This window comes from Vombatus ursinus, unplaced genomic scaffold (assembly GCF_900497805.2).
Source record: "Vombatus ursinus unplaced genomic scaffold, bare-nosed wombat genome assembly UNPS02014168.1, whole genome shotgun sequence".
In the NCBI taxonomy this organism is placed as follows: Eukaryota; Metazoa; Chordata; class Mammalia; order Diprotodontia; family Vombatidae; genus Vombatus; species Vombatus ursinus.
In genome coordinates this window covers 2,646,328-2,659,267 of record NW_020953946.1, presented here as the reverse complement: position 1 = coordinate 2,659,267, position 12,940 = coordinate 2,646,328, and the positions used below count along the sequence as shown (strand labels likewise).

General features: G+C 36.5%; 1 protein-coding gene across 6 annotated transcripts in view; it reads left to right on the top strand.

Moving 5' to 3' along the window:
* JADE3 (jade family PHD finger 3) overlaps positions 1 to 12,940 on the top strand; it is a 187,936-nt gene that overhangs the window by 142,692 nt on the left and 32,304 nt on the right. For all 6 annotated transcript variants that reach the window (XM_027859476.1, XM_027859472.1, XM_027859475.1 and 3 more), the window contains one exon: positions 6,777 to 6,967. In XM_027859476.1, the coding sequence (XP_027715277.1) occupies positions 6,777 to 6,967 (191 nt within the window). The remainder of the gene's footprint in view (positions 1 to 6,776; positions 6,968 to 12,940) is intronic.

Below are 12,940 nucleotides of genomic sequence, written 5' to 3'. Positions count from 1 at the left end.
TGAGTGATCTTGAGGAAATCATTTAATCTCGCTGTGTCTCAGTTTCTTCATTGGTAAAAGAGTAACAACAACAACAGTAATAATACCTTCCCAACCCTGTGAGATAGGTATCTCACAGGGTTATTATTATGAGGATCCAATGTGAAAGGTGAAAATGCTTTGAAAAATAAAGTGGCATGCAAATATTAATATGGTATTACAATTCTTGTTGTTATTTAGAATTTCCATGTCCATTGCATATCAGCTTCTAGTATGTAGTAATATATGTATTTTTCATAAATCATGTATTTTTCAGAGAACTAAAAAAATAAGTGGTGCTTTTCTATATTCAGATGCCATTCTGACAATGTATAATTGCTTAGTCCCCTCTACACAACAAAACAATCTTGGACCAGAAGACATGCATACATATATATGTGCCTACATGCATTTATACATGAATGCATTCATTTTGCCACCATGAGTGCAAGTATATCTTTTTATATTGGTCTGCACTTCTGTGATATGACTTAAGCTACAAACTTCTAGTAGGCAAGTATTGTATCTGTTTAAGTTGTTTTTATAATGTAATATGTAAGTGGTTTCTAAATAATTTAGATAATAACAAGTCAAGTGCTAGTGCACCTAAGGGAATTATATGCTAAGAAATTTATGGTTATTGGCAACTCCATGAATAACATGCCTAAGTGCCTTGATGATTCCTAAGATATCAATAGTGCACAGATGCTAACATAATGCAATTCCATCTATTTATTATGTTGACCCACCTCTCCCATACATTTTTAGACCCAATAAAATGCAGTTATTTGCCAACATTGTTTGTAAATACTTTCTTAAAATAATTCACTTCCTTCAACCCATCCTATTCTCTTAACTTCCTATTGATGAAAGTGTGTATTTTTTTTAAATTACCCTTCCCTCCCAAAGTAAGTCTACATTTTTAGATATTTTTCCTCTAAAACTTTACTCTCTCTATAAAATGTGGGTTCTCTTTTAAAAAGGCAGGCATAATGATGTTTTTCATATAACAGCATGTCACTACTGTCTTTTAATTTTGAAAAAGAAAGAGTATGTAAAGAGGATGGATTTAAAGTCCACTCCATTTTTAAAAACAGGAAAATAGTATCCATCACCAGAATGATTCCTTTAGTTGTGTTGCTCTCAATTAATCACCAAATAGAAAAGTCAGTAATTCAGGGCTTAAGGCTGAAGAGATCTACTTTAATATCCTCACCCAGTACGATGAAGTATTCACTTTAAAAATTTATTTCTTCTCATCTTTCTAGGAACCATGGATCGTTATGCATTTAAAACATGATGACTTTCCTTTTAAATTAATACAATTTGTTTTAATCTTGCCTTGAAAAATCTTTAATGAGGCAGGGCCAAGTTGAGTAGTTGATTATAGTGAATGAAAAATAATGCAAACTAAAGAACAATTGAAAACTACATTGTTTTATTTTGGTCTTTCCCGGTTAGCCTAGACAAAATGCAAATTTGAGTTTGGACATTTCTTAGATTATGCTTTCTACCAACGATTGTCCCATTTCTACTGGAAAAATATTACAAAATTAAAATCTGGGAGAGGGGGTGGTGATTGATAGCAAGTGTGATACACTATTTTAAGAGTTCTACAAAATGTCAGGAAAAGAATCTTTGTGCTCTAATAGCAATACATTGCTGCTGCTGCTACTGCTGTTATTATTAGTAATACTCCTATTTTGGTTTGTCCTAATTGAATTGAGACTGGATCAAAGTTTATAAAATGATTTTATAATATTTTCTAATTGTTACTCCACTTACAGGGAAGTTTGGCATGTTTTAGTTTCATTTTTCAGGAAATTGTGCCTATTTATTTTTAGTCAACTCAAAGGTTTTCTCATTAAATGTCTTCCATTTCATGGCCCCATTACTTGCTGCTTTACAAAATGGTGAAGTAAATTTGAACAGCAGAACCTCTGGTTTCTATAGGAACTGAAACCAGCTCCCATTTTCTCATAATGAAAGACAAAGATAAGTCTGAGGAAGGGGAGAAAGTAAACTAAAGAACATGGTATAGAATAAACAAATACTCAGTAATTAGTTTGTATGCCCTTTTTTTTTTTTTTTTTTAAAGTTTTTACCTTAAAGGACTACTAGTCAAACCCATAATTACACATGTATGGGGTCAGGGATATCGTGTAAAAATACTATTTTTATATTAGGGAAACTTTATAAGACTTTAAAAATATGAAAATTTGTTCTTTTTTTTTCATTGCCTGTAATGAAATGTGTGTGTTTAATTATCCATTGAGTTAGAGACCAAAAGCTTAAATCATAGGATTATAATGTTTTCTTTCCTCTATCACCTTAATGGTTTTAAAAATAAATCCCAAATAATTATATTTTGGTTAATATGTGATTTTTAGTAATATAAATGTATTTAGATAATCCCTATAGTTTATTTTAATCATACATTTTCTACCGCAAGCTGTTTATCTATGTGGTAATCCTTATGCTATAGATCAGGTTCCACATAGTTCCAAAGGGCCCATGAATAGATTTCAGAGACTCCATGAGAGGAGGAAAAAAATTGCATCTTTATTTTAAATAATCTCTAACTGAAATTTTGCAATTTCTTCAATTTAAAAAAAAAACACCATTATTCTGAAGAGTCATCAATAAGCTTCACTAGACTGTCACAGGGCTCCATGACACACAAAAAAGGTCAAGAACCCCTGCTCTACATGGAGACTTTGTGGGGGGACCATGTTTCTCATCCTACTAAGCCACCCTACTCTGTTTCCCTTTACTTAGTTTAGTGTGTACACAAAAGAGGATTATAGTGCCTCTGTTGTATTCTTTCATTCGATATTTTTAAGTGCCTTTTGTATTCTGTCTGAAGCACTGTGTACTTAATTGAGAAACCAGCTTAGATAACACTACTGCCTACTTTACAGATTTTATTTTGACTCTCATCAATACCAATATTTAAAAAGTAAGTTGACCAATAAATGGGAAAAAAACCCATTTCTACTTTTTTACTTGTTATATTTTCTAGAACTTGGTATGATTTTATTGCTAAGCAATGTTAATTTTATTGGGGTTTTTTGCAAAGGAAATAAATTATATTAAAATACATTTATCAAAATATATTTTTAAATACCAAATTCATGGCTCCCAGGTAAAGATTTCCCCCCCACCCAAGACTGCATTCCCTCTTGTGGCTTTGAACAAAGTATCTTCTTCTTATTATTATTAATAGTACTTTATTTTTTCCAATTACATTTAATAACAGCTTTCAGCATTCATTTTTTGAAAGATTTTGAGTTCCATATTTTTCTCCCTCCTTTCCCTCCCCCCTCCCCAAGACAGCAAGCAATCTCATACAGGTTATATGTGTCTAAGCAATGTTAAGTAGCAAGTGTGGGGTACTGCCTTCTGGCTTTGCCTTGAATTTTCCATTGTTACTCCACTAAGATTCTTATAGAACTAAAGTTATTGTTTGTTGGTTCTAGTTGGAAGTAGGCAACACTACAAAGGTATGTGATCTACATTGAGTCAATATGGCAAGTGCATATTGTTTAGTTTTAACTTAAAAATACTAATTAAAATCTAAGTGAATTACTTGAAAGTTTGCTTCTTCATAAGGTGTAAGAGCCAGGAATAATATTTTTAGGGCTTGTTTCCTTTTTATCAACCTAGCCTCTAGAATATCAATGCAAAATGCATTCATTTTTTAAGGACTTGCTAAATTTCCCTTAGTGGGGAAAGACAGTAACAGTTCAGTGAGTCAGTCTTTATGTTGTATACATATTACATTGACAATATCATTAAATATCATTAATAATAGAATTTACATGGTGCTTTAAGGTTTGTAAATAGCTTCATATGTGTTATCTCATTTGATCCTCAGGTCACCTTGTGGAGTAGGTGCTATTATTATCCCTATCTTATAGATGAGGAAAATGAAACTAAGAAAGGTTTATACAGCAAACTTAAATACAAGATTCATACACAAGCTTATACAGCAACTTGTAAGAATCTGAGTCAGGTTTCAAACTCAGGTTTTCCTGACTCAGTGTCTGTCCAATATTCTATCCATTGTACAACCCAGCTTTGCTGATTTGAAATTTGTAATTATACTAATAGCTTATTTTGTATTGTCCTTTACAATTACAGAATGTTTGATTATATATGATCTTAAATGATCCTCCCAACAACCCTGTAAAACAGGTCCATTTTTAAAGATGATTTGGCTAAGGGAGCCATTAACACAGCTAAGGACCTGAACCAAGGTCTACTGCCTCTGAATCTATTGGTCTTTTCACACAGACTTGATAGTGATAATAGTTGGAATGGGCGCTTAAAGTTTAACTGGCAATGAAAAAAGACCTCATAATTGGAGGCCAGTACACATCGCCATTTGTTATTGTTGTTGAGTCATTTTTCAGTCATGTCTGACTCTTTGTAACTCCATCTGGAGTTTTCTTGGCAAAGATACTAGAGTGGTTTGCCATTTCCTTCTCCAGCTCATTTTCCAGATGAAGAAACTGAGGCAGACAGGGTTAAGTGACTTGCTCACAGCTAGTAAGTGTCTGAGGCCAGATTTGAACTCAGGAAGAAGTGCCTTCCTGATTCCCAGCCCAGTGGTCTATGCACTGTGCCATCTAGCTATCTCAGATATCACCACACCCCTGCCTCAGAAATGTAGCACTTCACAATGACAAAATGCCAGACTGGATGACTGCTTGTTTTTCCTCACTGCTTAAAATGCTATTGAGACACTGAGAGAGTAGGCAACCAGTGAGAAATGTATGTGGGTGGTGGGGGTGAAGAACACATATCTGTGGGTTATTCTGTCCTATTTTTAAAAATTACTTGTGAAGAAGATTCCACATCCTCTGGTAGTAACATGTTCTGGTGTCTCTGGAATATGAGTCAGTGGCATCAATAAACTTGATGCTAACAGCACCTTTTTTTTCTTAACCACTTCACCTCAGTTGCCTTTGCTTTGACTGTTAGGAGTTGGAATAAGTGAAAGGAAAGCCTTGTTTGCTATAGGATACTTTACTTTGGCATAAAACTTAAGTCTTGAGGCTGGTAGGTAGCACAGTGGACCGAGAACCGGCCCTGGACTCAGGAGGACCTGAGTTCAAATCCAGAATCAGACACTTGACACTAACTAGCTGTGTGACTCTGAGCAAGTCACTTAACCCCAGTTGCCTAGCAAAAAATAAAAGCAAAAAAAACCAAATAAACAAAAACAACCTTAGTCTTATAAAGAGCTCCAGGCCTTGGATATCAAGCTGTTGCTAATCATTCATGGAGAGCAGGCGCTGGCTGCGACCTTACTCTCCATTTGGAAATCTCTTGTGAGGAAAGAGAGTAGTTCATAATATCAGTAAGACTAATAATTCTTATCTCTGTATTGTTTTAGAGTTTACAAAGAACTTTCTTCACGATAACCCTGTGAAATAGATAACATAAGTATAATTCTCTCAATTTTACATAAGAGGAAACTGAGGCTCAAAGGTGTGAAATGACTTGCCCACATTCCCTTCATTGCCTAGTAAGTGTCAGAACCTGGATGATAAAATACAGAGGTTGAAAGGAACCTCAGAGTCCTCTAGTTCAGCCCCACACCTGAATAGGAATTACTTTCTCAACATCTCCAAGAAACAGAAAGACCCCTAGATTTGAAGTCCAAGGAGCTGGGTTGAAATTCCAGCTCTACCATTTACCACCCTCATGATCACTTTCTGAGCTTCACTTTCCACATTGGTAAAATGAAGGAGTTAGACTAGAAGAATGATAAAGCTTCTTCTAGATCTAAATCAGCGTTCCTGTGATTATCTAACATCCACTTGAAAACCTGCAGTAATGAGGAAGTTAGTACTCCTCCCCAAAGCAGCCATTTCATTTTTGGACAGCCATCTTTGTTAGGAACTTTTTCCTTCTCTTGATCTGAAATCTTTCTCTCTGTAGCTTCCACCTTTCAAACTTAGTAATACCTAGTAAAACAAGTCTAATCCGTCTTCCCTATGATAATACTTCATGTATTTAAAGGCACCTCTCTGATCCTAATTGTAATTAGTCTGTAAACTAAGTAAACATTCAAGTAGTCAAGAAGCATTTATTGAACGCTTACCATGTGCCAGGCACTGTGCTCCACATGAAACAGCCTGTGCTGTTTCACCTGGTCCTTGATGGAATAAAGTCCCTCATGGTTGTAGACAAAATCCAGTTTATCAGTGTCCTTTCTGAAATATTGTGTTTAAAACTAAACATATTATCTATTATAGATGTAATCTTATTGGAACAGAATATAATTGGGTGATAGCACTTCTCTTGTTCTTGACCACATTAAGCTTAAACACTTCACTGGAGGGGTCTGGTTTCTCCACTAAGAAGTTATCATCCACTTCCAAGTTGTCCTTTTCCAGGACATCTTTCCCATCTACAGGCATGGCTCTTGAGTCACAGCAGCTTTATAAAAATGTGGGGCATAATAGGAACCAATGATTCCTTTCACATGGTCAAGGTAAATTTTGTCCTTCTACACGAGAAGCAGAATGATGGAAATTTCAAGAACAAATTACTTTCTAATGGAATACTGTCTATTCTTGGAGAGGTGGAATAAAATCCTCACTACATCTGTGCCAGAGGGTCCCTGACTCTGTTATATAACCTTTTGATAGCCTCTGATACACATTTTGTTAGGATCATCATTCATCAGTGCATGTAACCTTTTATTTGCTAAGTCTCATTAATGCCATTCTGTTCATCATGTTTAGGGTGGTCTCAGAGAAGGTGAAAGAAGTACTGTATATTCGGCCCAGGAAATACATCCATTGCTCCAGCCAGGAGCCCACAGAACCAGGCTACATCAATATCCTCGAGCTGGCGGAGTCAGTGTGTCGTTATGACTTGGATGACATGGACATTTTCTGGCTTCAGGAACTCAATGAGGAGCTCAAAGAAATGGGTAGATGCATCTTATATGGAGTCAGCACTATAATATAACTAAAGTTTTTGTTTTGGCTACACTGACCTTTATCTCCTTATTTGTAACATGGATTGTATAAATCAGGAGAAAAAGAATACAAGAGAGGAAGACTCTGAGTAGTAGTCCCCTTAACAGAAGGGATTATTTCAGCTTTGTGCCTAAATGCAGAACTTCTACTCAGATACTTAACTAGCTCCCTAAACTCAGTATTATGGCAGAGGACACAGGTAAAGTAGCTAAATCAGAGATCCGCAGCCTTGGTTTTATAGAATCTTCACACACACCCCATAGACATCCCCCTCCCCCCCCCCACACTGCTACTTACTACCTATATGACTTAGGACAATCAGTTAACCTCTTTGGGTTTTAGTTTCCATGGACTCGATTGCTTCTTAGATACATAAGATAAATGCTTTCTATATATATATATATATATATGGCATATTATGCCTATAAGACCTATGCTATAATCCAAAGTGCTCTGTTAATTATTTCAAGGAGAGCATGAAAATATTAATATTTTTCAATCTGAAAATATAACTGTAAATTCATTTTAATTTTTAAAATAAGTTTACCCCATGGTGTGGGTCAGGGACATAGAATGAAATTAAAATGCTCTAAGTCAGAATTCCAAAAAGAATGATTAGAACTTGTCTAACAGGATTAACTTCATGCATGCACATGTCACTTAGTCTACTGTTTAGGCAACCAGATGACCCCCATTTTAGACAGCATCTTGAGGCCATTGGGATGTCCCTAAAGAGCTAGATACAGTTGTCTGTCCTCCTAATGAGGGATGGGGGGGCATTGGTGTGGTTAGCTGTGCATATTTGTGAAATATTAGTGACATAAAGACTGATGATTTTTTAACGAAGATGATAGGACTCTTTCTGTCTGAATGAAAAGGTTAAGTGCCTAACACAGTTATCTTTTTAAATGCATCAGTAGTTATTCATTTCTTTTCAAAACTCAGAAATTCAAATAACATGGTAATAGATTTTAATTTGGGGATTATAAAAGATTATATAAGTCAGACTATAACCTAGCCCTGCCTTCCACTAGGGTAGAGAAGATCCTGGGATGAATTTGAGATAGGTGTTTACATAGGAAGTTTTATAGACTGACATGAAAAGGAAAAATCATGATATGAGGGAGGACAATCAGTGGGGACAGATTAGTATTTGTAGAGGTAGTATTTATTAGCAGGGCTAGGAACAGGACCTATGATTTCATTGACATAGGCAACTCCCTAGTGAGAAAACTCTCTCTGTCAACCCAGGTTAACACCTTCTTTGCAATTTACAGTTTTGAGAGATTAAGTGATTTATCCAAGGTAACATAGTCAGTAGCTGTCAGAGGTGAGACATGAATCCAGGTCTTCTCAGCTCCCAGACCAGCTCTTTACCCACTTTGTCACCCTGTCACTTTTTTGATGACTTCATTCTTTATTGATAATTTGTAATTCTGGCCTTGTAATTCTGTAATTCTGGCCTTGACGTGATTTCATTTTTTAATGAGGTTCCCTTTCATACTTTAACAACTGAAGTGGACACCATAGGTTGGGGTCCAAGATAGCCTATATACAAAATCCCACTCTCTAGTTAATAATATCATATTGGAGTTGTAGGATGCTTAAGATTTACAAGAATTCAGAACAAATCCCTTCACGAATGCAGATCAAAACTCAGAAGAGACTTCATAGATAATTTCTAGGGAGTTGCCTCAGTCACAGAAAGTGTTAATAACTTGCCCAGAATCACACAGCTAGTCAGAGGTAGAATTTGGATACAGAACTTCCTGACCTCAAGCCCAGCACTCCATATGTGCTATACCTGACTGCCTCTGAAACATGTTATAAATGTTATAAAAAAAATGGCAAATTTATGCTTTGTCATATAATTTAGTCTCAGAATTGGAAATCCAGGATTTTAGGTAATTATGTATGAAAAGGTTTTTTTTTAATGTGCAATTTACTTTCTATCCAAATATATATAAATAAGGCTTGCTCAATTTCCATTTCAGAATTAGCAGCTTTTTGGGTGGAGGGGGCTCTTATAAGTAGCTTGAAAGTAAAAAGATGGCTTATGTGGAATTCTGAAGTTTCTTGGAATGTTTTCTGCTATATGCCAAGTATTATGCTGAAGTAAAGTTGTTTTAGATCTTCATGTTCTTGTTTGAGAACTGAGTCCTAAGTTTAGAATGTGCTAGAGTAAATACACATATACTCCTACCTACTCATTAGCTTTGCTAACAAAGGAAAAATGTGTAGTCTTCAAAAACATCTGCAGTGTGAAACTTAACAGCTGGATTAGTGTGTATAAGGATAAGAGCAAACGATGGTGTTTAGGAAGAGAATGAGGAGCCAATGGGACATACAAAGGAAAAATATGTATCATTATTGGCACTCAAAGTTTTATAAATAGAATGTTTTATATCTTTAGCATATTTGGCTCAAAAGTTAGCCCTTAAGGAGAGTCACATGGGGAGGATAGAAAACTGGCCCCAGAATCACGAAGACCTAGTTTCCAGTGCTACCTGACACCTACTGAACTCTGAGATTCTGACCAAGTCACAGTGCTCCAGGCATCTCTCAAAGACTATAAATTGCAGAATAGTTGCTGATACCAGATCCACATTGGTAGAGGGTGTTTTGTGTTTCTTCCCTGGGAATTCCTCATACAGATAAAATCAAAAGTTTTGACTTAGGGGTTAGGGATGGGGAAGTATCAGCTGATGACTTGGCAAGTTCTTCTGATTGCTTGTTAATGTTTCATAAAATTTGACTTGTTATAGATAGTGTCCTCTTTTAAATTATTGGATTTTGGAAACTTCATATCAGAATAATTTTTTAAATTGGGCAGTCCTCAATTGGGGAAGAGGGGAAGTGTAGTAGTACAGGCAGAGACTTTCTCAGACAATCTTTTCATCTTATTTCCTTGAGTTATGCTTATTGAGAAAAATTGTCAAAAGTCTGTAGTTATCCCTGCCCTAAAGATTTACCTGGTTTTAGTTATTTTATTGCTCTGGTTATTAAAACATGCCAGATTATAAATTTCAATGATAAACTTTTTTTTCATTGCTTTTTGGTGAGGCAGTCGGGGTTAAGTGACTTGCCCAGGGTCACACAGGTAGTAAGTGTCAAGTGTCTGAGGTCTGATTTGAACTCAAGTTCAATGATATACTTTCAAAGGAGACAGGGAACCGTAAGGGAAATAATTGCTTTAGATAGGAACCACAATGATTGAAGCCTAGATTGTAATTTTTCTGCCTGGAAGACCTTTAAGATCATCTAGCCCAGTACCCTTATTTTACAAATAAGGAAACAGAGGCCCATAGAGGTAAAATGACTTGTCCTTGGTTACGCAGATAGATAGTGGCAGATCTGATTCAACCCATACTTCCTGACTCCTAGTCCCCCTCCTTCCTAGTCAAGTGGTCTTTCCACTATACTGTGCTAATGTACACTTCTTAATTTGTGTGTCAAGCAGCTGTTTGTATTTCTGGTGTTTAGGGATTTAGAGGCAAACCTCCTCATAAAGTTGCCCGCCTCCAGTAATGCTCCTATTACTATAATCAAGCAATAGACTAAATGCCAGATTCTTTGTATGTCCTTTAGCCAATCCTTGAAAGTTGGGTGAGCGCCCCCTACTGTCCATTTTGAATACTTGCTCTTAACTCAAGTAAAATATACCAAGAAGTTTAAGCTTTTACAAATAGTTCCCTGATGTTACAGTCCCATTTATCACAAATGGATGTCGAGTTCATTGTTTCCTCTATGTCTGGAATACAGAGGAAAAGAGAACAGAAAGAAAAACCTTTTAAAAAACCTTTAGCTCAGTATCTAAGACTACACAATTAATGTCCTTTTGGTTGCTCCATTCCTTTAGTCTCTGGGGCTTTGGGGATTTGGGTCTTTGTCCTGCCACCTCCCAACTCCACAGGTTCCAGTTCTAATCAATTACTTTCTCTTTTCCACGGATTGCACTAAGGAGCTCAGTGCTTTTCCATTGCTCTCTTCCTCGGGATGGTCCGTGGAATCTTCTCCAGCTGTGGACAATAGATTTTTTTTCCCCTGAGAAACTATGTCCAAATTCATCTGAGAGTCATCATCTGTCTCTAAGTAGCTCTTTTGTTATAGGTTAGGGAATTACTGGGAAGGAAAGATCCAGCCCTTCATTCCATCTCCCAGGATATCACTGGATTCTTGGTTTCTTGTTCCCTAGTCAGCCATTTATTTCCTCTTCTTGCCTCCTCCTCTAGCAATACTCCTCTTATTTTAATGTCTCTAAGGGCATTCTCTAGGCCATTTTCCTGTTATGGATGTATGCTTCTTTTGTGCATATTCCAAGAGCCTCAAGACCTTGGGAAGTTTTAGCTTGAGCAATAGTGACCCTTAGTCTGTTGTAACCAAAAACTCATATTCTCATAAGACCAGCTATGAAAGCAAGAGTGTAAATTTTTCAAGTATATAAAATTGAAATCTAGGTTCGTCATGTATTGGGGACACATTTTTTTCTATCAAAGTAGGAATTAGGTCAATCAAATACTAGTTAAATGAGAACTTAACATTAAAAACTTACACCATGAAGTCAGGCAGACAAAACATGCAGAAAGAGCTGTTCAGAGCTAAGGTTCATAAGAGGAAAAAGACACACCTACAGATAGAATACTCAAGACAGGAACGGAGACTCCAATTTGTAGTACAAATACCCTGCTAAGATAGGACAGAGTAATAAAGTGACCTTTTTTCTGGATTCTCTTAGATTATTGTGGCTGGGCTCCTGGATACACAAAAAAGTGCAAGAAACTCTCCGACTCTTTCAACCCTCAGAAAAGAGGGGAGAGGAGGAAAGAGAGACACAGATAGGGGGAAAGAGGAAAGGAGAGAGAGGAAGAAAGGAAGGGAGGAAGGAGAAGAGACAGAGAGAGGAAAAAAAAGAGGTGGAGAAGCAGAGGGAGAGAATGTAAGCCCCTCTTTGCCCGCTCACAAGTCTGCATAGAGAGAGTGTATGGAAATGTGTGGAAGAGCAAACAAGTGCACTGAGCTTCTCTCCAAGCCAGAAACCAATCATCTCAAAATTGCCTTTCACATGCAAAAAAAGTAACAGAGAGATAAGCCAAACACTGCCTACACTCTTCATTTTTTAAATATATTTTTTCAAACTGCGAAATATGTGGCTATGACTGTCATTCCCTACTTTACCATGTTAGATATGTATTTGAAATATTATTTGTACTATATTCTCTCTGTCTCTCTCTCTGTGTCTCTGTGTCTCTGTCTGTCTCTCTGTCTCTGTCTGTCTGTCTGTCTCTCTCCCCCTCCCCCTTCCCCTGGTCCTTGTCTCTGCCTCTCTTTCTCTCTCTCTCTCTCTCTCTCTTTGGTGTTGGGAGGAAAATTGTTTCTTCTCTAAATAGTCAAGTTAGAGAGCTTCACAGAAGATCACTGAAGGTATCTTGAAAATCTTCAAATATAACAAGAATTTATTGTGGAAAGTGGAAAAGGAATACCGAGACTGGAGGGACGTTTTATAAATAATTGTATTCTACCATGTTCTCACCTGAGAATTTCAGACTGACCTTGCATAGTTTTGCTGGGTCTAGTTCCTTTTAATCCTGTTTTGATTTGGGGTTAAGTTTGAGACGGGATTATCAGTTCATATTCACTACCTTCATGCTGTTTCAGGTGTATTTCAGTTAGGTCTGTGATCAACCAGGTAGGTGTCACCCCTTTAAAAGAATCCAGGGTCTGCAGAAAAATTCAATGTTGGTCTTTTTGAGGTCACTTAATCCTTCTCAAACCTCCTACATTTCATCTTGAGATTTAGTTCAATAGTTAGATGCATTGTTATTTTCATATAATTATTTCCCATTTTTTATACTTGTATGCTTAGCACCTAGCATTTCAGTGTCTCCTATGGTGCCTTGTACAAGCACTTAATAAATTCTTGTTGA